At 34.6% G+C, this 26,935-nt stretch overlaps 1 protein-coding gene across 1 annotated transcript in view; it reads left to right on the plus strand.

Annotated features, from left to right (window-relative positions):
* BRD10 (bromodomain containing 10) overlaps window positions 1–26,935 on the plus strand; it is a 107,702-nt gene that overhangs the window by 71,814 nt on the left and 8,953 nt on the right. The window contains exons 5-6 of the mRNA XM_068974240.1: window positions 2,850–2,939; window positions 23,678–23,793. Coding sequence (XP_068830341.1) covers window positions 2,850–2,939; window positions 23,678–23,793 — 206 coding nt within the window. The remainder of the gene's footprint in view (window positions 1–2,849; window positions 2,940–23,677; window positions 23,794–26,935) is intronic.

Consider the following 26,935-nt stretch of genomic DNA (forward strand, 5'->3'; position numbering starts at 1 on the left):
TCTTATTGGATTGATTCTATTTTTAAAAGCATCATTTGCAATTAAGCTGAGTGTAAAGCCCACACACACACAAAAAGGCCACACAGACACACACCTTACTTTGTAAAGAGAAGAGTGTGTAAATGACAGAATTGACATAAATATTTTCCCTTAAAATATAACCTCAAAATGATAATCATGACAAAAAAAATTATTTTTCCCTCAAAATATAACCTCAAAATGATAAGTAACAAATTTACAATATGTTCTCATACAAGAATTTTCTAATAACTTGACTCTATATTTGGAGTATATGTATATTACATACATATGTAGAGGGAGGTATATATTAGTACTTAAAGAGTATAAATTGTTAGGTATTAAGTCGCTTTAAGATAGGTTCAAAGTAAATATTGCTAAAAATATTTTAACTCTCAAATTCAATAAAACTTATGTTTGAATCATGGCATTTAAGGAACATTTGTGCATTAACATTGAACATTTGTGCTTTTAATTCAGTATTCCATCCCCTATTTGAAGATAATCTTTTTAAATTTTGTACTCATTTAGCTCCATACTACCAAATGTTTCTGTGACCATGCAGATTTGTAATTCATAATCATTTAGTACATAATTGCCCAAAAATGTGAGATTTGCAGCCCATACCTGGGAACTTGTTACAAATGTAGAATCTTAGGTCCCACCTCAGACCTACTAAATCAAAAACCTCATTTTAACAAGATTCCCAAGTGACTCCTACGCACATTGAAGTTTGAGAAGCACTGATTTAATACAGCTTGATAACTAGTAAAGTATTTTTTTTAATATATAGCTCTTACAGTATAGAAATAATTCCTAGTTTTACTTCAAAACTACGTTATCTGTTTCCTTAAATGAAATAGAAATATTTTCTGATCTCATGACTAATTGCTAATTAAAAGATCTTAAATATTTTAGGATGTGTTCAGGTATAGGGGTATATATTTTTATTGTTACTGTGAGTTTCTACAAAGTACAAAGAAAATGTACCTTTACTCCATGTATAATGAGACAGCTAAGTGAAAATGCAAGTGAAAATTGCTCTGAGCTTTGCCTTATGTACAAATGAGAAATCCATGCCATGTCATTAACTAGTACACCAAGTTCAATGAATGGGGTGTAACCATTTGCAAGTTCCATGGCAAATTTGACATGGTAGTCATAATAGCATTTTATACAAGTTTAGTTCCCCTTGAATACTTACTAGAAACCTGGTGTAGGGCCAACACAGTTCTGAGGCTTTATTTATATGATAGAAGTTGAAGACATTATCTATTTCTAAAGGCACTTACGTAATTAGCCACTTTACTACTTAACCATCAGCATTTCTTCCATAATTCTAGATTTGGCAAATGGAAATGTGTATAATGTGTCAGCAGCAATATCCTACTATTTAGTTGTTCTACTGGTGTTTTGTACTCTGAAATTGTTAATTTGGGTTACCTAAATACATGTTTCCCCTGCTTTGTCAGTTCTGTGAGTTTGAAATTATGTAGATGTTTCTAATCATTGTTAATACTGAGTATAATTTATATTATCTGTGATAATTCTTTCTTAGTCTATTCGGTTGAACCGTATTGTCTTTTTTGTAACCAAAGGCATATCAACATTTCATATGGTTCAACTTAAAGTGTGGAGGCTCCTAGTCTCCCATTTTTGTCACATAGTAGTCACTAGGAATGATCTTGTTGTAATTCTCTTTTGCTTTGTGTTTTTGTCCATTTTCTTTTAAAAGAAAATATGCCTTTTAGGAAAACAGTGCCCTTACCAAAAATTAATGAATGTAAAATACATGAAACTAATAAAAAATTAATAATGAATTAATAGCTTTATAAGTATAGTATTTTTTCATTTATACAGTATATACATTATAAGACTTTCATTAAATCTAAAACTTTTCCCCTGTATGTGATTGCAGTTCTGTTTTAGAAATCTTCTATTTCTTTTACACAACAGATTTTTTTAAATGTAAGTTTAAATTATTTTAGAAAAAAAGTTGAATATTATCAAACTGATTGAAACATGCAGTATAATTTTACAAGATCTAAAATGTAGTTACTAATATTTTTGTTATGTTGCTGATGCTTCACTGTTTATAAATATTTAGCAGTTAAGCCAAACTTGTTGGATTATCAATTAATAACTAAAGACCAATTGTTTTGACCATTTGCCAATATTACCAAAGTGAAATAAGGTAAACCACACAGGTATGAAAGGCAATAGATGCTATCTTTGGATCTGGTTTTATTAAAGACTACTAAGATCATATAAAGAATGTATACTTAATTTCATTAACTTCTTTCAGTATATTCATATAGTTGGAGTCCCTCTTTATTAGCAGTCCCAACAGCAGTGATACAATTTGTTAAGTTATATAGTTAGCAACCAAAGCAAAAGTAAAGCAATTGTTCTCCAGGGTGCACTTATTCACCTGCTCGGAGACTGCTTGATGAAACACTTCATAAAGGTGATCCAGTAACTTGTGAAATCTAGGGTGAGTTTCCAGATCTTTGTCATTCTGGGCTGAAAGTTAAGAATGTTTAAAAAAAAAAAAACAAAAAAAACCTGGATTATAAAACAAACTGAAAGATGGGTACGTGGGATGAAACCACCAATGTTGAAATTTCAGCTAATTTTATACTAAGCCTGAAGTTCATACATCATAACAAGTAAATATCTTTTAAAATATCAACTGTGGAGCTTTCTTTGCATTTTACTGTTACAAAGACAAATAATTGTGAATTCAATGTGTGTTAAAACAACTTCTGTTACCACATTTTGGGTGTTTTATATTATGTGTTATCAAGCTGTGTTTTTGTGTTTTATTTTAGCTTATTTGCACTAATCTTGATGAACTCAGGGAATTAATCACAAAAATCGAGAATGAACTCAAAGATCTGGAAAACAATAGAAAAAAATCGGTAGGTGTTGATCCAAAAGTTCTGTCTATTATTGTCAGCATTAAAATTTATTCCTGCTTTTTCTAAAGCCTTTTTAAATCTTGTTGTCCTGAATTACATATAAATTTGCTTGAAAAATAGAAAGATGTTTCTTTTATTTTTCCTATGTGGTCTAGTTTTCACTTTTAATAGACAAACATGGTGCTGGGGCAAGTACATTAATTTTGTTTGCCTGGTTTCTATCAGGTTTAGTTTTATGTATTTCCCAATATACTGGTTAGTTGTTTTCTGACTGGTAGTTTTGGGGTAGTACTTACCTTACAGATATTCTTAATTAATAATATATGCTTTTAATGGATTAGCTCTGACATACATAACATGTAAATTATTTAATCTTGCCCCAGATGTTTTTGATACATGCTTAACAGTAAATCTTAAGAACCTTTAGCATCTAAAGGTCTTCTTTTAACTTTGACTATACTAAATTCACAATTAATCTTTACCTTCGCTTTTAACTGTTCTTGAGAGAATAGAGTATAAAGGGCTTTATTTTTATTCACCCAGCACTTGGTAAAACACTCAATTATGTTATTTATTAAATTAGTAATACCCTTTTAACTGACACTTATAGTTCTATTATATCATAGATTTGAAACACAAACACCAATAAATAAATGGAGAAGGCTTTAAGCATTGAAAAAAAAATCAGTCACTATTTTTAAAAATCTCTTTATTTTATGCCTCAGGAATGCCATGAAACCACATTTAGGAACTTGTTCAGAACCTGTTAATCTAGAATTATGTATGATAATAAGGTTAGAGGTACAGCAAGCTTCATTCATATCAGCAGATTTGTAATACTCATTTTATATGTTGTTCAGAAAGGACGTATTGGTAGCACTCTGAAGGAAGGAAATTAAAGTACTGTGAGATCATTTAATACAGAGGTAAAACAGCCTTAAGCATTTCAGAAGTATCTCACATGATACCCCTGAAACTATTGGCTATAATCTAAGAGATGAGATAATATGAGGACAGCTATCAAAAGCATTAACAAAGCATCATGTTCAGTACACTTTTGTGTACAATATATAATCTGAGAATGCAGAAAACTTTATTTTAGGATTATTTCCATTAAAAATGGTTTAGATCATTATAAGACTATGAGAGGTTATCTGTTTTGTTTTGCTTTGTTTTGTTTTGAATATGTCAGCAATCTCTTGGTGTGGAATGGACCCTACATGTTGTTTTAAAACAACCTCTGTGATATATTTCTCAAACTATATTAAAATATTTTTTCCTCAACCAGTGTTTTTTTTAATGTATTTTATGTGTATGTTTTTAAAGGATTGATTTTATTATTTAATAGGAAAAATATTTTGATCAAGATATTTAAAGTTTTTTTTTCAGAAGCCATTTATTTTTAGTGACTTGTCCATACTTCATGACTCTAAACAGAATTCTGTTAAGTAAATTTGTTATTTGTTTTTTATTAGCTACAGTTAAACAGTAACATTCATCTTAATTTGTTCTCATATTATAAATTAGGATTTTGTTTTTAATGGATAGTTCAAAGCATAATAGGCTTATGTGCTTACTTACGGTATGTAGTGTAAGACAAAAAGACTTTTGCAAGCATCCTAGAGTTTTTCTATAAGCCATCCACCTCATTTCCATTGGTAGTATAAGGGATAAGCATATTGCCTTCCTTCATGAAAGTAATTATAAGGGTAAAAGAAAATATAAATTACAAATATTTGACTCTATAGTACTTGGGGGTATGTTTATCAGAAAATTTTAGGTTATGTATAGGTTTTAATTGTTTAGATTTTGTGTCTCTAAATTTTTGACTTGTCCATAACCCTTGGTATTTGCATATTAGTTTTAAAATATGTTTTCTGCTTTTCAAGAAATAGAAATTCTTTGAACTTTACTTATTGGGAATAATTGAGATTACCAGTATACAGGCTACTTGCCCTAAAATAAACTGACTAAAATATTGTTTTCATGAATAACTTATCTTAATAAAATGTCCAGGAATAAAGGAATAGTAAAAGTTTGCATCTCAGTGTCATTCCTTATTTTTTACAAAAGCTGATACTGAGTATGATAAATTTTATTGAACTTTTATGTTGGTATTGAATACTAGTTTGTCATCATTTGGGAGTAGGGGTTCCACTTAACTGAATTTTCTAGAAAACCTAAACATTCAGTACTAAAATCCTTACTTTAATCATTTAATGAAAAAGATTTCCCTGCCTCCTGGTACTATACTGAACATAATTGAACCCTTTTCTTGAAAACTCAGGGATCATTATGAATATCCATAATTGTACTGATACCCTAAAAATCTATTGATGTCAGTAACTCTATTAAACATTCACAGATAGGCCTTTAGGTTATATGTTTTGAAGGTTTTTGTTTGTTTGCTTGCTTTTGTTCTGTCTCTTCATTGTCAGTCTGTCATTTCTTGTGTGTGTCCATTTACTTGCCCTAACTGATGGTTGCAGAGCAAGTAGCCATATTGTCAAAATTGGGCTCATGGTAAGGACCTGAGAGATTTTATTAATAATGAAATGTATGAACTTGGTGGTAGTGATAACCATTTTGTTTATTCCTTGCATAGTGAGCTTCCTTCACCATTGCCAGACAAATGAAGTTATTAATATTGTTCTTCGTAAGAGGATATCACTGTGAAAAATAATGTCAAAACAACTCTGTTGTTCATCATCAACTTTCATATCCATAATAATGGCTTCAATAACAAAGAAGATATATATTCCATATAAACTTTTGGTTGTCATAAATGTCATTACTAAAGATAGAAATTATATATGTGATAGAGGGTTTTAACACGGATTCATTTAAACACCTGGTTGTTTTGGGAACCTTCTCTACAGGGCATTTCAAGATGTTTTTCTTACCAAAGCAACAAGGAAGAATTACCCCACTTCCTCATCCAGGTCAACGTTCCATTAAAAAAGCTTTCTTAATCTCTTGGAGGTTTTGCCATTGAACTGCTCATTGTACTGGAAGAGTTAGTCTTCTAAAATCTGGATTGTTTACTCATTATTGCAGGACAATTAATTCTACTTATGATTTATAGTGTGAAGAGAGAAATAAGTGATTTAATTTTCCTGAGTTTAGTTCACTTTATCCCATTACTTCATTTAAAGGTTTATTCAAAGAGGAATCAATGTCCTTTACATCTTCCAGTGCCATACAAATTACCTACCTGAGTTTTGTTTAAAGTGAGACATCTGACAGAGCTAAATCGAATTATATAATTTGACAAAATCCTTTAATTTTTGTCTGTCTCATTATTATTTAGATGATAGGGGTTTTTTTTTAGTGCTCTAAAGAAGACATCGTGATATTTTATTGTTTTTATCTTTGTGGGTTTAATCAAGAGATAAAAGTTGTACTTTGGAAATTTATTAGTTTTCCAGAAAGACAGTTTTACACCTAAGATATTGATAAATTTTCCTGATCCTATATTTGAAATTTGTTAAACATTTTTGCTGTATAAATAATCAAACTTGATAGATTTTTGTAAGACTAATACAGAAATGGTTATTATGTTTCTTAATTTTTCATGTGACCCTAATCTCTAATATTTGCATAATTTCCTTATGTTTTATATTATTGTTTAGATCTTAAAGAGTTTTCAGTCTTTTTGATAATGAAAAGTCAGTGTAGAGATGGGGTGTATGGAAGAGTGAACATTTGGCAGAAAACAAAAAGATAAAAGAAACCTTGTCTGGACTACAACATGATAAATAATAGTCATCAATATAAACAAACTAAACTTTAAAATATAATACCATATCTTTCTAATATACCTTTTAGCAGTTAAGCACTTCAGCACTGAGCAGGTTTTAAGACTTCAGATATTTCCAGATTTCATATTCAGTATGTAATAAAAGCTATAAAACTGTCTGTACTCTTTGGTCCCGTAGTCATAGTTAGTATTTAACTTTTATCCTCCCCATTTTGCACACTATTCCCCATCCCCCCAAAAGTAATTTACACAATATTATGTTCAATATCTCTCTCATAGTAGAGAGAGCAATAATATTAACAGTGGTATGTCATAAGGCTGGTAAAATAAAATATTTGTAGATCATTGTTACTATATGGAAGTATTTGTAAAATTGTTAACTTTTAAAAACATTCAAAAATATATACACAATAATTACAGTATGTCAAAAGGCATAGTTTTTTTGTAAGACATGTTTTAAGAGAATTAGAAAGAAATTACAAGTCATGAACAAAATTAATCTTTACTATGTTCTTGAAATAATTTAAATTCATAATAATAAGACTGCTCTTGCTTAACAAAAGGCTGTGCATTAACTAGATCAAACATTAGAGAAATCAGAAGCTTAGATCAAAGATGATTACACCCTAGTTTTTGTCAGAGTTTTGTAAAAGCCAGTGGTTATCAATGAGGAATGACTTTGCACCCCCACTATGAAACTTTGGCAATGTCTGAAGATATATTTGATTGACATAGTTGAAGAGGTGGTACTGGCGCTTAATGGATAGAGGCCAGTAGTGCTACTAAAAATATTCTACATTGTATAATCTTATAATGCACATGATAGCCCCCCACAACAAAGAATTATCTGGCCTCAAGTACCAGTCATGCAGAGATTGCAGTAATATCTAAATTATCCTTAAATAAGTTTTTGACCATTACATCATTGTATATCTTATTTTCTTATTCTAGATCTTTTGATAAAGGTTAACAAAACTGAAAAAACTCGGCTGTGGGGAAAAAGATGCTTTGCTGTTAAATAGTCATATTTAAAGCTTTCAAAAAGTTAAAATAGCCTTTTGGAGACCCTGTATAATAAATAAGTTCTTTTACCTGTCATATTCTAGTCTTATTCAATAGGCACATACTTCCTCATTGTGGTCTGTGTACTGTACATAACACCAAGGAACTTGGTAGATATTCAGAGACTGAAAGTCTTTATCCTCAAGGAATTCACTTTAGAGCTTAAGCTTTTTCTCCCCAGTCCTGAGGATAAATCTTTAATCAGTATTGGTTGGGCTGATTCCTGTCCTTTTATAAAAGACTTGATCTTTGATTTTCAAGCCATTTAAATTCAGGAGCCACTACTTCTAGACACTTGCTTCACTCACTTAAAGACATGTTTATGTATTATTTGGGAGTAAGGGTGGAAGGGTAGATAACATATGGACTTTCTGAAGAATCAGATCTTAACTGACATACTCAAAATAATAGTAAGGAAGGAGAACTAGATGACTAGAAACATGAACCAGAACAGTAGCTGGCTAGTAAGACAAAGCTTCAATTGACTGTAGTCACCAAATTATCTGAGAATGCATTATCTTCATTTGTCTATGGTAGGTCTCACTTTGGGCCTTTTTTTTTTTTTTTTTGACATTTAATAACTACCCTGCTCAACTGAGAACGGGATATTAAGTCCTATTAATAGTGCTCACTGTTTCCATTACTGAAATTTGGCATAGTCTGTATCCCATCAGGGAAACTTTCTTAAAAGTAATATTTGAACCTATTTTCTCCCAATAGTTCCAATTAAAAGGGAAAATTTTTTATATTTTTTACATCAGCCAGAGTATTAATACTGTGTCTTCTCAGCAAGGAGTGAACTTCAAGGAAGAATTGAACTAGGTGACAGATCCTTCTATAGTTAGAGATTCATGGTGCAGCTTTTATAATTTGCCTTAAACTCTTTTGAATTACAAATCATACACACTTACTCAAATATAAGTAAGTTTAAATGCCAAATATTTTTCAAAGCCGCAAGTAAATTTGTATTATTTTCTATTTAATTTATCTATTAGTTCTATTTAACTCTACTGCCTTTCACTGACAAGAGTTCTGACAAATTGAATTTAAATCCATGAGGTGCTTGAGACCAAAAATAAACTTTGCATCATTCTATTTATTTATATTACAGAAGAAATCAAAATTTAAAGATAGAATAGTTTAATACCTTTTGTGAATTAGGGAAGAATATCATCCAAACAATAGAGAAGATTAAACACTAATAAAACTTCCCTACCATGTTATACTCTGTAGATACGAAGGTAAAAGTGATACATTATATATTAAAGGAAAATTAATCCAGATCTTCCAAAGAATAAAAAAGAGTCTAAATAGAAGACAGAGTCCACATATGGATCTCTAGCACTTTAAAATAGAAAACAAACAAACAAATATATATATATCCTTGTATGGAACCAGTTTCTTTTAATGAAGATATGATGCTAACTAGTTGTAGCAAGTGCTTTTAATTAGGACAAAAGTATTTTAAGGCAGATTTAGTTGCATGAAATACTGATAGACAATTTAAAAAACAAGATTTTAGGGTCCAAAACTAACAGTAATCAATAACCATTTAATATAGGAATATAGGTTATAGCCCTGTAAACCCTAGCAACACTGCTTTAAAATATGAAACAATGGCTTGTTCATAATGATGAACAAGTCAGTAAGAGTTAAATTATATTCATTGTGTGCTCAGAAAATCTGGAAGACATGTATTTTAGGAATGATTATCAATTTTTAGAAATCTTTTCAGCTAAGTAGAAAATCTCAGCTAAGAAATTTACTTCTGTGGTTCGAATACTTATTGTGGACCTACTGTGTACTGAGTATTGTAATGGAGCCTGAGAAAGTGAAAATAAGTAGAATACTGACCCTACTTTTAGTATATCCCCAGTCATAATTTCATTTACAAGGAACTTTTTATGCTCTGATGTTACAGTGTAGCATTACTTAGTGATTCAGATTGTGCTGTGAATTGCATGAGAATCCACCTTTCTGATAACAGGTGTAGATTTGATTAAATGTTATTAACCTCTTTGCTACCACCAGTTTACTAAAAAGGGTCAGATTCAGATACTACTTAGTAGTTAATTTCTAGTCCAGGATTTTTTCTTCTTTATGAATGGAAGTGGTTACATACCATCAGTTATATCCATATGGTTAGATTTTCTTCCCCAGTAATAATGACTATTTCACTGGGAATGTGATCTGTCCACTGTCTCTACAAAGTCAAATGACACTGAAATTTCCAGTATTATCACTGATGTAGTTTCCAGTATTATCACTGATGTATCACTGTTGTTTATCATCATGCTTTCTAGTTAAATGCTCATTTAGAAATACAATGGAAACATTGTATGTGCTGTGCAGTGTTGGTATCTTTAAATGCTTTTGTTTCCTATTGAATTAGTATTAAGAGAAAGTAGGTAAGAGTACCTAAAGAGAAAATACTAGTATATGATAGACTAGTTCATATTAAGACCTCTGGTAGTGTTAAAATACTTTTTTTTTTAACTTCTTCCATACTAATATTCAAACACTTCACTATATTGTCTAACTAGTACTTTTTCAAGAGACTGTATACCACCATGATGACTGTGGTATTTTACCCCCAAATCTGTGAATATGCAAAAATATATTAATACAGTGGTAGTTTCTTTAGGTGAGCAATAAGCAAAAAAAGTAAATACTTGTTACCTTTTCATTTACTATTACTTAGATTAAGGAGAATGTGAAATAATTAAATTATTAAAATGCTTAATTCCAGTTAATTTATGCTATGTTTTTATCCATTTCCATTAAATTATTTGCAACCTAACTTTGGATATTCCTAATGTTTTTAAATAAGACATCTTTATATATAAATCCATCTGACTTTTCTAAAAGCTATTTGAATTTTATTAGAAAAGCATGATGTATTATTATATAATACCTTTCCACCATATGATTTATGTTGGTGACAAGAACCAAGCCTATAACAAAAAATGCTCTGTTTTATGATCCCTGTTTCTGTGCTCCAGCAACACATGTAAGTAGAAGCATGTAGAAAGAGAGCATTTATGCCTTTTTCATATACATTATGTTTTTGTACTCTTCTTTTTAATAAAAATTATATTTTTATCAATAATACCATTTCAATTTTAAAAATATTTACGTATTTATACATGATAATCTTTTTCTGCATACAACAGTTGATATCGATTTTGTTTAGAAATCGGTGTAAGAAAATCTAAAAGTAACAGAGTGAATTGTATAAATCAATTACTTTCACCTAATATTCAGAGTATCTAAACTTATTAAATGTGCAAAAGATCCATAGTGATAAGACATTTAATAAATCTAGGATTTATTTGTTTTCCTCTTTTCTTCCTTCTAGATGTTCAGTGTCCCCAGCATCAGTAGATTGCCAATTCCCTCTCCTCGCAACACCCCAGCCAGTATTAATGCTGGTCTGTCATACCCATCCCAGATTACTGCAGCAGAATGGAGTTTTTCTTTAGTTGTAAGGTAAGTTTCCCTCCCCACTCATTTCACACAAACAGACTTAGCTTTCCATTTTACAATATTGTGTAGTTTTGTAAGTTTTTTCAGAGTATCTTTTCTCTTGTGGTTCCTTAGGTTATTAACATATCACATTATAAAGCTTATAAAACTGCATAATATAATAAAGCACTTATCTTGTGACCATAGATGAACTCCTTGTTGTAGTAATCCCTATCAGGTTATAAAAACTTTAGTATTTGACAGTTGAGCCATCTCATGGAAAGGGAGCTGGCAATCTACAGCTGCTGTGGACATTGGATGAGAAAATATTGAAAGGTAAGCCTCAAATTTAGATCATACTGTATACTTTTGGTTCCGTGGTGTGTGCTTGAATTCATACTTCATGTTAAACTTTATAGTAAATTTATAAAAGAAAGATATATCACTCTCTTCTTTTTAAAGAGACCATCAGTAAATATTTGGATTATTAAGTTCATGTAACATATTGGGATTATTTTGGAAACATTTTTTATTCCTGAAAATAGAATTCTAATTATTAAAAATAGTTCATTTATCCCCATATTGACATACCTGTTTATAAAGAAAAGTCAGGACTAAACTTATATATGTAAAGCTTATAAAATGTATTTTTTATTATAGAAACAGTTATAACACTGTTCCACAAATAACCATTTACTCCTTAATCTTCCTACCTACCATCTTTTTTTTTTCTGTTCTTTCTTTTTTTTTTTTTAAGTTGGAGGCTAATTACTTTACAATATTGTGGTGGGTTTTGCCATACATTCACGTGAATCAGCCATGGGTGTACATGTGTTCCCCATCCTGAACCTCCATCCCACCTCCCTCCCCATCCCATCCCTCTGGGTCATCCCAGTGCACCAGACCTGAGCACCCTGTCTCATGTATCGAACCTGGACTGGCAGTCTGTTTCACATATGATAATATACATGTTTCAATGCTATTCTCTCAAATCATCCCACCCTCGCCTTCTCCCACAGAATCCAAAAATCTTTTCTTTACATCTGTGTCTCTTTAGCTGTCTCGCATATAGGGTCACCGTTACCATCTTTCTAAATTCCATATATATGCATTAATATACCGTATTGGTGTTTTTCTTTCTGACTTAATTTGCTCTGTATAATAGGCTCCAGTTTCATCCACCTCATTAGAACTGATTCAAATGCATTCTTTCTAATGGCTGAGTAATATTCCATTGTGTATATGTACCACAGCTTTCTTATCCATTCGTCTGCCAATGGACATCTAGGCTGCTTTCGTGTCCTGGCTATTGTAAACAGTGTTGTGATGAACATTGGGGTACCTGTGTCTCTTTCAGTTCTGGTTTCTTCAGCGTGTATGCCCAGCAGTGGGATTGCTGGGTCATATGGCAGTTCTGTTTCCAGTTTTTTTAAGGAATCTCCACAGTGTTCTCCATAGTGGCTGTACTAGTTTGCATTCCCACCAGTGGTGTAAGAGGGTTCCTTTTTCTCTGTATCCTCTCTAGCATTTATTGTTTGTAGACTTTTTGATAGCAGCCATTCTGACCTGCGTGAGATAGTATCTCATTGTGGTTTTGATTTGCATTTCCCTGATAATGAGTGATGTTGAGCATCTTTTCATGTGTTTGTTAGACATCTGTATGTCTTCTTTGGAGAAATGTCTCTTTAGTTCTTTGGCCCATTTTTTGATTGGGTTGCTTAATTTTCTGGAATTGAGCTGCAAGAGTTGCTTGTATATTTTTGAGATTAACTCTTTGTCAGTACTTCATTTGCTATTATTTTTTCCCATTCTGAGACTGTCTTTACACTTTGCTTATAGTTTCCTTCGTTGTGCAAAAGCTTTTAAGTTTAATTAGAACCCATTTGTTTATTTTTGCTTTTATTTCCATTACTCTGAGAGGTGGGTCATAGAGATTCCTGCTATGATTTACATCAGAAAGTGTTTTGCCTGTTTATCTCCAGGAGTTTTATAGTTTCTGGTCTCACATTTAGATCTTTAATCCATTTTGAGTTTATTTTTCTGTGTGCTGTTAGAAACTGTTCTCAGTTCAGTTCAGGTCAGATGCTCAGAAGTATTGGAGGTTCAGCTTCAACATCAGTCCTACCAGTGAGTAGGACTCTCAAGAGTCTTCTCCAACACCACAGTTCAAAAATATCAAATCTTCGGCACTCAGCTTTCTTTCTCACATCCATACATGACCGCTGAAAAACCATAGCCTTGACTAGACTGACCTTTGTTGACAAAGTAATGTTTCTGCTTTTTAATATGCTGTCTAGGTTGGTCATATGGAGAAGGCGATGGCACCCCACTCCAGTACTCTTGCCTGGAGAATACCATGGATGGAGGAGGATGGTAGGCTGCAGTCCATGGGGTCGCTAGGAGTTGGACACGACTGAGCAACTTAACTTTCACTTTTCACTTTCATGCATTGGAGAAGGAAATGGCAACCCACTCCAGTGTTCTTGCCTGGAGAATCCCAGGGACGGGGGAGCCTGGTGGGCTGCCGTATATGGGGTCGCACAGTCAGGCACGACCAAAGTGACTTAGCAGGTTGGTCATAAGTTTCCTTCCAAGGAGTAAGTGTCTTTTAATTTCATGGCTGCAATCACCATCTGCAGTGATTTTGGAGACCAAAAAAATAAAGTCAGCCACTGTTTCCACTGTTTCCCCATCTATTTCCCATGAAGTGATGGAACCGGATGCCATGATCTTCGTTTTCTGAATGTTGAGCTTTAATCCAACTTTTTCACTCCTCTTTCATTTTCATCAAGAGGCGCTTTAGTTTTTCTTCACTTTCTGCCATAAGGGTGGTGTCATCTGCATATCTGAGGTTATTGATATTTCTCCTGGCAATCTTGATTCCAGCTTGTGCTTCATCCAGCCCAGTGTTTCTCATGATGTACTCTGCATATAAGTTAAATAAGCAGGGTGACAATATACAGCCTTGACATGTTCCTTTTCCTATTTGGAACCAGTCTGTTGTTCCATGTCCAGTTCTAACTATTGCTTCTTGACCTGCATAAAGGTTTCTCAAGAGGCAGGTCAGGTGGTCTGGAATTCCCATCTCTTTCTGAATTTTCCACAGTTTATTGTGATCCACACAGTCAAAGGCTTTGACATAGTCAATAAAGCAGAAATAGATATTTTTCTGGAACTCTCTTGCTTTTTTGATGATCCAGCAGATGTTGGCAATTTGATCTCTAGTTCCTCTGCCTTTTCTAAAACCATCTTGAACATCTGGAAGTTCACAGTTCATGTATTGCTGAAGCCTGGCTTGGGGAATTTTAAGCATTACTTTACTAGCGTGTGAGATGAGTGCAGTTGTGTAGTAGTTTGAGCATTCTTTGGCATTGCCTTTCTTTGGGATTGGATTGAAAACTGACTTTTTCCAGTCCTGTGGCCACTGCTAACTTTTCCAAATTTGCTGTCATATTTGGTGCAGAACTTTCACAGCATCATTTCTTTCAGGATTTGAAATAGCTCAACTGGAATTCCATCACCTCCACTAGCTTTGTTCGTAGTGATGCTGTCTAAGGCCCATTTGACTTCACATTCCAGGATATCTGGCTCTAGGTGAGTGATCACAGCATCGTGATTATCTGGGTCATGAAGATCTTTTTTGTACAGTTCTTCCATGTATTCTCGCCACCTCTTCTTAATATCTTCGGCTTCTGTTAGGTCCATACCATTTCTGTCCTTTATTGAGCCCATCTTTGCATGAAATGTTTCCTTGGTATCTCTAATTTTCTTGAAGAGATCTCTAGTCTTTCGCTTTCTATTGTTTTCCTCTATTTCTTTGCATTGGTCACTGAGGAAGGCTTTCTTATCTCTCCTTGCTATTCTTTGGAACTCTGCATTCAGATGCTTATATCTTTCCTTGTCTCCTTTGCTTTCCACTTCTCTTCTTTTCACAGCTATTTGTAAGGCCTCCCCAGACAGCCATTTTGCTTTTTGCATTTCTTTTTCTTGGGAATGGTCTTGATTCCTGCCTCCTGTACAATGTCACGAACCTCTGTCCATAGTTCATCAGGCACTCTGTCTATCAGATCTAGTCCCTTAAATCTATTTCTCACTTCCACCGTATAGTCATAAGAGATTTGATTTAGGTCATAACCAAGTGATCTAGTGGTTTTCTCCACTTCCTTCAATTTGAGTCTGAGTTTGGCAATAAGGAGTTAATGATCTGAGCCACAGTCAGCTCCCGGTCTTGTTTTTGCTGACTGCATAGAGCTTTTCCATCTATGGCTGCAAAGAATATAATCAGTCTGATTTCAGTACTGACCATCTGGTGATGTCCATGTGTAGAGTCTTCTCTTGTGTTGTTTGAAGAGGCTGTTTGCTATGACCAGTACATTCTCTTGGCAGAACTCTTATTAGCCTTTGCCTGCGTTATTCTGTACTCCAAGGCCAAATTTGTCTTACTCCAGGTATTTCTTGACTTCCTACTTTTGCATTCCAGTCCCCTATAATGCAAAGGACATCTTTTTTGGGTGTTAGTTCTATAAAGTGTTCTAGTTTCATTCTTTTACGTGTGGTTGACCAGTTTCCCCAGCACCACTTGTTAAAGAGAGTATCTTTTCTCCATTGTATATTCTTGCCTCATTTGTCAAAGATAAGGTGTCCATAGGTGTGTGGATTTATCTCTGGGCTTTCTATTTTGTTCCATTGATCTATTTTTCTGTTTTTGTGCCAGTACCATACTGTCTTGATGATTGTACCTTTGTAGTATAGCCTGAAGTCAGGCAGGTTGATTCTTCCAGTTCCATTCTTCTTTCTCAAGATTGCTTTGGCTATTCGAGGTTTTTTGTATTTCCATGCAAATTTTGAAATTATTTGTTCTAGTTCTCTGAAAAATACTCTTGGTAGCTTGATAGGGATTGCATTGAATCTGTAGATTTTTTGGGTAGTATACTTATTTTCACTATGTTGATTCTTCTGCTCTGTGAACATGGTATATTTCTCCATCTATTTGTGTAATCTTTGATTTCTTTCATCAGTGTTTTATAGTTTTCTATATATGTCTTTTGTTTCTTTAGGTAGTAGATTTATTCCTAAGTATTTTATTCTTTTTGTTGCAATGGTGAATGGAATTGTTTCTTTAATTTCTCTTTCTGTTTTCTCATTGTTAGTGTATAGGAATGCAAGAGATTTCTGTGTATTAATTTTATATCCTGCAACTTTACTATATTCATTGATTAGCTCTAGTAATTTTCTGGTGGAGTCTTTAGGATTTTCTATGTAGAGGATCATGTCATCTGCAAACAGTGAAAGTTTTACTTCTTCTTTTCCAATTTGGATTCATTTCTTTTTTTTCTCTGATTGCTGTGGCTAAAACTTCCCAAACTATGATGAATAGTAGTGGTGAGACTGGGCATCCTTATCTTGTTCCTGACTTTAGGGGAAATGCTTTCAATTTTTCACCATTGAGTATAATGTTTGTGGTGGGTTTATCATATATGGCTTTTATCATGTTGAGGTATGTTCCTTCTATGCCTGCTTTCTGGAGAGTTTTTATTGTAAATTGATGTTGAATTTTGTCAGAGGCTTTTTTTTTTTCCATTGTTAAAAATGAAGAACCTTATTTTATTTTATTTTATTTTATTTTTTAGTAGTTTGTATTTGGTTCTCTTGGTTTTTCTTTTTTTTTTTTTTAATTTGAAAATCTTTAATTCTTACATGAGTTCCCAAACATGAACCCCCCTCCCACCTCCCTCCCCATAACATCTCTGTGGGTCATCCCCATGCACCAGCCCCAAGCATGCTGTATCCTGCGTCAGACATAGACTGGCGATTCAATTCTTACATGATAGTATACATGATAGAATGCCATTCTCCCAAATCATCCCACCCTCTCCCTCTCCCTCTGAGTCCAAAAGTCCATTATACACAGCTGTGTCTTTTTTCCTGTCTTGTATACAGGGTCGTCATTGCCATCTTTCTAAATTCCATTATATGTGTTAGTACACTGTATTGGTGTTTTTCTTTCTGGCTTACTTCACTCTGTATAATCGGCTCCAGTTTCATCCATCTCATCAGAACTGATTCAAGTGAATTCTTTTTAACGGCTGAGTAATACTCCATTGTGTATATGTACCACAGCTTTCTTATCCATTCATCTGCTGATGGACATCTAGGTTGTTTCCATGTCCTGGCTATTATAAACAGTGCTGCGATGAACATTGGGGTACATGTGTCTCTTTCAATTCTGGTTTCCTCGGTGTGTATGCCCAGCAGTGGGATTGCTGGGTCATAAGGTAGTTCTATTTGCAATTTTTTTAAGGAATCTCCACACTGTTCTCCATAGTGGCTGTACTAGTTTGCATTCCCACCAACAGTGTAGGAGGGTTCCCTTTTCTCCACACCCTCTCCAGCATTTATTGCTTGCAGATTTTTGGATCGCAGCCATTCTGACTGGTGTGAAGTGGTACCTCATTGTGGTTTTGATTTGCATTTCTCTAATAATGAGTGATGTTGAGCATCTTTTCATGTGTTTGTTAGCCATCCGTATGTCTTCTTTGGAGAAATGTCTATTTAGTTCTTTGGCCCATTTTTTGATTGGGTCATTTATTTTTCTGGAAGTCAGAGGCTTTTTCTCTGAGATAATCATATGGTTTTTATCTTTCAATTTGTTAATGTGACGTGTCACATTGATTGATTTGTGAATATTGACGAAACCTGCATCCCTGAGATAAAGCCCACTTGGTCATGATGTTGATCTTTTTAATGTGTTGTTGGATTCTGTTTGCTAGAATTTTGTTAAGGATGTTTGCATCCATGTTCATCAGTGATACTGACCTGTAGTTTTCTTTTTTCATGGCAGCTTTGTCTGGTTTTGGTATTAGGGTGATGGTAGCCTCATAGAATGAGTTGGGAAGTTTACCTTCCTCTGCAATTTTCTGGAAGAGTTTGAGTAGGATAGGTGTTAGCTCATCTCTAAATTTTTGTCTACCTACCATCTTTATCTTTTGTTCTGTATTGATCAGTGCAGATGAAGATTGTAAGAGCCTTTCTGATTTTCATTGTAGCCATATCCTCTCATGTATTTGGAGATGGGGAGCTTGCTGTTTTCCTTGTTTTTTAATTCACTTTTAAACTTTAGATCACCATAGTTTTAAGTACTATTTTAGTTAAAGTAAATTTTAGAGATTTTAATATTTGCATCACAGAGATATGTAAATATAGGAATTACACAATACAGTCTGTTCTTTAGGGACTGTCTATATGTAAGCCAGGAGAAGTGGCTTTGTCCAGTGAAAGGAAAGTGGATTTTAGCATTCAGGAGATCTAAAGTTTTAAAGTCTTCTCCCACCTACATGTACTTCTCTGTTTACCTTTGACATTTTCCATCTGTAAAATTATGTCTGCTAAGTTCCCCTTTAGCTTTAAAAATTTCATCCTAGAAGCATGATAGTTTTTCCTTTCTCTGTGTATATAAAGTTGGTCAGTCAGAAGTTCAGGAAATACTTATTTAATTTTAAATGGATTTTTATTTTATATTAGATCTAAGTTAAGTCAGATTATTACCATTTGGCTAACTTTATTTAAAAATTCATAAGTTCTCTACATTAGTTTCATTGTATACTGTGATACTCTTGAGATCAGCACTGGGTAGAAAAGAACATACTGTTTTAAATCCATTTGGGTTATATTGACCAAAGAAGATAATAAATGAAACAAGCAGTGTGAGTTTCTCTTTTACTGTCAAGTGATTAAAGTATACAGCTGCATCAAACACCAGTCCCAGAGCAGTACGTCTGAATTTTTTTTTAAACATGTCCCACCTCTTGATCGATAACACACATACCCCCTGGCAGATATAGGGATGCCCTTTTGTTGAGGTCATTATAGCCTTTATATGTATCTTCTTCTAGTCAAACATTTTATCAGCCTTTACTTTCTGTAATTTGTGTTATGAAAATAATAAACTTTTTTTGAAATACAGAGTGATTAAATAGGCATTTTCAAATATAAATTAGGAGCCATACCATCACTACCCCAAGTTGCAAATATGTAGACTAAAGAAAGGGAAGAAGGCCAAAGAAACATATATATAAAGTTAAAAGGCCTTAGACATTTACAAACAGGTCAGTGGGTGAAACAGAGTTATACAAAAGTTAGAACTCTGTTCTCTGATGAATATGTATGACCCCGTCCCTGTGTGCTGTTAGTTCAGTCATATATTTTCTGGGCATTAGATTTATTAAAATTTAGTAACCAAAATTAAAAGGTAAAGTCCTCCTAATATGTTTCAAATTCTTTCCTGTAAAAATTAATATTGTAATTTAGTCAAGACAAACAGCTAATAAATGTCTTGAAATAGTATCCAGTTACACAGTCTCCACTTCATGTGCCTCAACTACCTAGTCCTGAACATCCTGCAGTTCTGTTAATTCTGTCTCCCCTACTCTGCCACCACTGTGCTAACTTATACAGCAGCCATACTGCCTAGGTTGACTCAAATCTGTCATTCTTCTTCATATTAACTTCCAGTTAATAACTGGGGGAAGGCATGGCTGTCCACTCCAGTATTCTTGCCTAGAGAATCTCATGGACAAGAGGAGCCTGGTGGGCTATACAGTTCATAGGGTCGCAAAGAATCTGACATAACTGATGTGACTTAGCTTGCACACACAATAAGGAATTCAGCACGCTGGCACCCTGTAGTCTTTTAACACTTTTCCACTTAATTATACCAGGAAGAGCATATTCTCCCCCGCTTCATTCCTTATATCTTTCCTCTTTCTGCTCTCCTTAACTTCAGTTGAGTTTAGTTCAGTTGCTCAGTCGTGTCCGACTCTTTGTGACCCCATGGACTTAAGGACAACAGGCCTCCATGTCCATCACCAACTCGGAGAGCTTTCTCAAACTCATGTCCATCAAGTTGGTGATGCCATCCAACCATCTCCTCCTCTGCCGTCCCCTTCTCCTCCTGCCTTCAATCTTTCCCAGCATCAGGGTCTTTTCTAATTAGTCAGTTCTTCGAATCAGGTGGCCAAAGTATTGGAGTTTCAGCTTCAGCATCAGTCCTTCCAATGAATATTCAGGACTGATTTCCTTTAGAACTGACTGATTTGATCTCCTTGCAGTCCAAGGGACTCTCAAGAGTCCTCTCCAACACCACAGTTCAAAAGCATAAATTCTTCAGCACTTTTCAGCTTTCTTTATGGTCCAACTCTTAACACCAACTCTCACATCCATACATGACTACTGGAAAAACCACAGCTTTGACTAGACAGACCTTTGTTGGCAAAGGAATGTCTCAGCTTTTTAATATGCTGTCTAGGTTGGTCGTAGCTTTTCTTCCAAGGAGCAAGCATCTTTTAATTTCACGGCTGCAGTCACCGTCTGCAGTGATTTTGGAGCCCCCCAAAATAGTCTCTCACTGTTTCCCCATCTATTTGCCATGAAGTGATGGGACCAAATGCCATGATCTTAGTTTTCTGAATGTTGAGTTTTAAGCCAACTTTTTCATTCTCCTCTTTGATTTTCATCAAGAGGCTCTTTAGTTCCTCTTTGCTTTCTGCCATAAGGGTGAGTGTTTTCTGTGTATCTGAGGTTAATTTATATTTATCCCGGCAATCATGATTCCAGCTTGTGCTTCATCCAGCCTGGCATTTTGTATGATGCACTCTGCATGTAAGTTAAATAAGCAGGGTGAAATACACAGCTTTGAGGTACTCCTTTCCCAATTTGGAACCAGTCTGTTGTTCCATGTCCGATTCTAACTGTTGCTTCTTGACCTGTATACAGATTTCTCAGGAGTCAGGTTAGGAGTTAGGTTGTCTGGTATTCCCATCTCTTGAAGAATTTTCCATCATTTGTTGTGATCTATACAGTCAAAGGCTTTGGCGTAGTTAATAAAACAGAAGTAGATGTTTTTCTGGAGCTCTCTTGCTTTATCGATGATTCAACGGTTGTTGGCAATTTGATCTCTGGTTCCTCTGCCTTTTCTAAATCTGGCTTGAACATCTGGAAGTTCACAGTTCATGTAGTGTTGAAGCCTGGCTTGGAGAATTTTGAGCATTACTTTGCTAGCATGTGAGATGAGTGCAATTGTGCAGTAGTTTGAATATTCTTTGGCATTGCCTTTCTTTGGGATTGGAATGAAAACGGACCTTTTCCAGTCCTGTCGCCACTGCTGAGTTTTCCAAATGTGTTGGCATATTGAGTGCAGCACTTTAACAGCATCATCTTCCTGGTGGCTCAGCTGGTTAAGAATCTGCCTGCAATGCAGAAGACCTGGGTTCAATCCCTGGGTTGGGAAGATCCCCTGGAGAAGGGAACAGCTACCCTCTCTAGTATCCTGGCCTGTATAATTCCATGGACTGTATAATCCATAGGGTCACAAAGAGTTGAACATGACTGAGTGACTTTCCCTCTTTAGCTTAAGAAAAGTTTATTTCCACAGTCACCATTTCACTTTTGAACCAAATAGAAGTTGAGATGTAGAAAAAGGAATGTTGTTAATACGCCTTGTTAAAGGGAATAGTCTTCTCCATCTACCTAGTTTCTATTTTTTATTGAAACAAAATCTTAACCTCATTCCAAAAAGAATTTAGGGTGACTATCATCTGCCTTTTCATCTTCCTCAGATAGCTTTCCATAGGTTAAAAGTTTTTTTTTGCTAAGTTTTATTGTTCATAGTCTAGTAGTTTTACTTTCATGGGTTAGAATAAGTGCTTTATACTACCTCATAACATTCCTTTGAGAAAAATAACCTGAGGTATAACTTGTTGTTAGTTGGGTCCTTTTAGAAAGCTTTTTGAGAAGATGTCTGTTCAGGTTAGTATATTATATGAAATAAAAATTAACTTTTCTTGAAATTTTTCACTTATTATAATTTGTTGTGCTGCTAAGAAGACACAAATAAAGTTGGGAATTTTATGCACGGATTAGTATATGCTTTACTCTGCTGCTGCTGCCAAGTCACTTCCTCGTGTCCGACTCTGTGTGACCCATAGACGGCAGCCCACCAGGCTCCCCCGAACCTGGGATTCTCCAAGCAAGAACACTGGAGTGGGTTGCCATTTCCTTCTCCAATGCATGAAAGTAAAAAGTGAAAATGAAGTCGCTCAGTTGTGTCCAAATCTTAGTGACCCCATGGACTGCAGCCTACCAGGCTCCTCTGTCCTGCAGGCAAGAGTACTGGAGAGGGATGCTATTGCCTTCTCCTATGCTTTACTATAGGGAGTGGTTATTTTTCTGCCTTAATATTCTGCCTGTATGCAGATGTAACTCAGAGTTCCTGTGGGATGAAATCTAGTTTTATGCAGGTTAAATGCGATCTGTAACATTTACTTGTATGTTTTTGTTATAAAAGAAGTAAAATGAGTGGACTGTGTGGTGTGTAAATTATATCTCAAAGCTGTTTACCAAATAAAAATTACAACATGGTTATATAACAGTAAATGATAATAGTGATAGTGGTGGTGATGTTGATAGATGTGGAGAAGTTGCTTACCTAAAGATATAACTTCTATAATCTTATTGTTTCTATGGTATGCAAATGATTTTATGGGTACAGTGAAATATATCTTTAATAGAGGTTTTTATAACCTGTGTCAGACTGAATTTATGTGATACAGTTTTTAAGAGGTAGTGATACAGTTAGTTCTAGAACTTGGACTAAACCAACAGGCAGATCTGGGTTTAAGTCAGAGAACCTTTAAACAAGTCATTTAATCTCCCTGACCCTTAGTTTCATCATTTGTTAAGTAAGACTAAAAATGCACACACCTTAGAAGGTTTTTGAAACTGCTATTTCATGTACACACTCATGCTCACTCAATCTCTCTCTCCCTTTTTCTCTCCATGTATGAATGAAATACTTAGGATAATACTTAGCAAATGGGAAGGGGGGTGTCAAATTATTATCCCTTAATATAGCATAAAAATAATGGAAATGGTGACCACTTGTTTGCTTTTCTGTGCTGAAAACATTTTTAAATAAAATAATTGTAAAATTTCCTAAGGAAGTTTGTTAAGAGGAGTGCTTTTGGACATGATAACAATTTGGGTTTTTCTCTTTCTTTTTTTTCCCCAGCCTTTTGAAAAAAATCACAAAAGCATTACAGAAATGAGCCATATAATTTACATAATTATATGAATGTTTGTATCTTTACATACATTTTTGTGATTTATTGAATATTTATAATTGACCCAATTAAAAGCTTTAAAAAACTTTTTATGTCCTAGTTTGATTCAATGCATTTTAGATTTCTCCTGTATAGTTGAAAATCTTTAAAGTATATCGAAGAAGATTTGTTAAAGGATATTTTTCTCCTTTGTGCAACCTTCTGAAGAAGAGATATGTACTTATTTAATGGGTATCAGCATTTTGTTTTTGTTTTTTTTTTTACTCAGAAAATAAGTCTTGGTGTTGACTTTTAGATTAAATCTAAAGGATTTACTTTTCAAATTGTGTTTTTAGGGCAAATGGTATCATCGGAGGCAAGCTGTAAAAGAATTGCATAGTACATTGATACGTCTTTTAAACGAATTGCTGCCATGGGAACCAAAGTTAATGAAAGCTTTTCAAAGAAACAGGTAAATCAAGCTTTATTATCTGTTTCACTTAGTTTAACACTCTTACTTTATGATTATGGAAGATGTCCTGGAATTACTAGTGTCCCGTTGATTTGTAGTTCAGATATTTTTGATCCTGCTTCCTAAGTCCTGACAAGGTAATGTTAATTAAACAAAATCCCTACTGTGTGGTTTATATTTTTTTTCCCCTAGTTTATTCCATTGTGGTAAAATGCACAAATAAAATTCACCATCTTAACTAGTTTTAAGTGTATGGTTCAGTGATACATTTAATACCACTTTTTTTTAACATTCATAATGTTGTGTTTCTCTCAGCCCATCATTCATCTACAGAACTCTCCTTCTTGTGAAACTGAAGCTCTGTACCTTCCTTCCCCCATCCCCTAGCAACCACCATTGTACTTTCTGTGTCTATGATTTTGACTACTCTAAGTTCAGTTCAGTTCAGTCACTCAGTCGTGTCCCACTCTTTGCGACCCCATGAATTGCAGCACGCCAGGCCTTCCTGTCCATCACCAACTCCAAGAGCACACTCAAACTCACGTCCATCCAGTCGGTGATGCCATCCTGCCATCTCACCCTCTGTCGTCCCCTTCTCCTCCTGCCCCCAATCCCTCCCAGCATCAGGGTCTTTTCTAATGAGTCAGCTATTCGCAAGAGGTGGCCAAAGTACTGGAGTTTCAGCTTTAGCATCAGTCCTTCCAAAGAACACCCAGGACTGATCTCCTTTAGAATAGACTGATTGGATCTCTTTGCAGTCCAAGGGACTCTTAAGAGTCTTCTCCAACACCACAGTTCAAAAGCATCAATTCTTCGGCCCTCAGCTTTCTTCACAGTCCAACTCTCACATCCATACGTGACTACTGGAAAAACCGTGGCCTTAACTTGATGGGCCTTTGTTGGCAAAGTAATGTCTCTGCTTTTGAATATGCTATCTAGGTTGGTCATAACTTTCCTTCCAAGGAGTAAGCGTCTTTTAATTTCATGGCTGCAGTCACCATCTGCAGTGATTTTGGAGCCCCCCAAAAATAAAGTCATCCACTATTTCTACTGTTTCCCCATCTTTTTCCCATGAAGTGATGGGACCAGATGCCATGATCTTCGTTTTCTGAATGTTGAGCTTTAAGCCAACTTTTTCACTCTCCTCTTTCACTTTCATCAAGAGGTGCTTTAGTTCTTCTTCACTTTCTGCCATAAGGGTGGTGTCACCTGCAGGTATGACCTAAATCAAATCCCTTATGATTATACAGTGGAAGTGAGAAATAGATTTAAGGGACTAGATCTGATAGATAGAGTGCCTGATGAACTATGGATGGAGGTTTGTGACATTGTACAGGAGACAGGGATCAAGACCATCCCCATGGAAAAGAAATGCAAAAAGCAAAATGGCTGTCTGGGGAGGCCTTACAAATAGCTGTGAAAAGAAGAGAAGTGAAAAGCAAAGGAGACAAGGAAAGATAAAAGCATCTGAATGCAGAGTTCCAAAGAATAGCAAGGAGAGATAAGAAAGCCTTCCTCAGCGATCAATGCAAAGAAATAGAGGAAAACAACAGAATGGGAAAGACTCTTCAAGAAAATTAGAGATACGAAGGGACTATTTCATGCAAAGATGGGCTCGATAAAGGACGGAAATGGTATGGACCTAACAGAAGCAGAAGATATTAAGAAGAGGTGGCAAGAATACACAGAAGAACTGTATAAAAAAGATCTTCATGACCAAGATAATCACAATGGTGTGATCACTCATCTAGAGCCAGACATCCTGGAATGTGAAGTCAAGTGGGCCTTTGAAAGCATCACTCTAAGTACATCATATAATATAAAATATTTGTCTTTTCGTGACTGTCTTTATTTCAATTAGCATAATATTTTCAAAGTTCATCTATTTTGTAGAGTTTACTTCCTTTTAAAGACTGAATGTAAAGGAAAAAAAAGACTCATTTGAAAAGACCCTGACGCTGGGAAAGATTGAAGGCGGGAGGAGAAGGGGACAAAAGAGGATGAGATTGTTAGATGGCATCACCAACTCAATGGACATGAGTTTTAGTAAAGTCCAGAAGTTGGTAATGGACAGGGATGCCTGGCAATCTGCAGTCCATGGGCTCACAAAGAGTCAGACACAACTGAACAACTGAATTGTATATTGCATTTTATGCATATACCACATTTTACTTATTCATTCATCTGTAATGGGCATTTGGGAGGCTTTTCATGTTTTAGTTATTATGAATAATGCTGCTGTGAACATAGGTGTACAAATATCTAAGACCATGGTTTCAAATGTTGGGGATGTATACCTAGAAGTGGACTGTGGTAATTCTACTTCTAATTTTTTTCTAAATGAAACAAAGATGAATGTTTTTAATGATAGAAGGTACATTTCACAAAGAAGGTAGACATCATAAACCTGATTTTTTAAGGAACTATCATATTGTTTTCTATAGTGTCTGTACAAGTCTACATTCCCATCATAAGTGTATGAGAGCTCCAGTTTCTCCACATCCTCACCAGCATTTGTTATTTTGTTTTTTTTAATAGCCATCCTAATGAGTATAATGTGATATATCACTGTAGTTTGGATTTCCACTTCCCTAATAATGAATGAAATTGAGTACATTTTTTTAAGTGCTTATTGGCAATTTATGTATCTTTGGAGAAACGTCTAGAGATTTTGTTGTTGTTGTTGATTGAATCTCCTTACTAGTTACGTCTATTCAGACAAACTCAAATGTCAGATATGATAAGTGCTGTGAAGAAAAATGAAGCTGGTTAAAGGGAATAAGATATATTTATTTTGCATATAAATTACAATATATAAAATAGATAGGCAGTGGAAAGTTGCTGCGTGATGTGGGGGACTCAAGTCAGGTGCTCTGTGACAATTAGAGGTGTGGGATGAGGTGGGAGGGAGGTTCACGAGGGAAGGAACTTACATACACCTATGGCTGATTCATGTTAATGTAAGGCAGAAGCCAACACAATATTGTAAAGCAATTATCCTATACTTAAAATGTTTTACATGTATTTTATTCAAGTATAGTTGATTTACAATGTTGTGTTGATTTCTGCTATACAGCAAAGTGACTCATCTATATACTGTATTCTTTTTCATCTTTTTCATAATGGTTTATCACAGGATATT

The sequence above is a fragment of the Capricornis sumatraensis genome, chromosome 6 (genome assembly GCF_032405125.1).
Source record: "Capricornis sumatraensis isolate serow.1 chromosome 6, serow.2, whole genome shotgun sequence".
Lineage (NCBI taxonomy): Eukaryota > Metazoa > Chordata > Mammalia > Artiodactyla > Bovidae > Capricornis > Capricornis sumatraensis.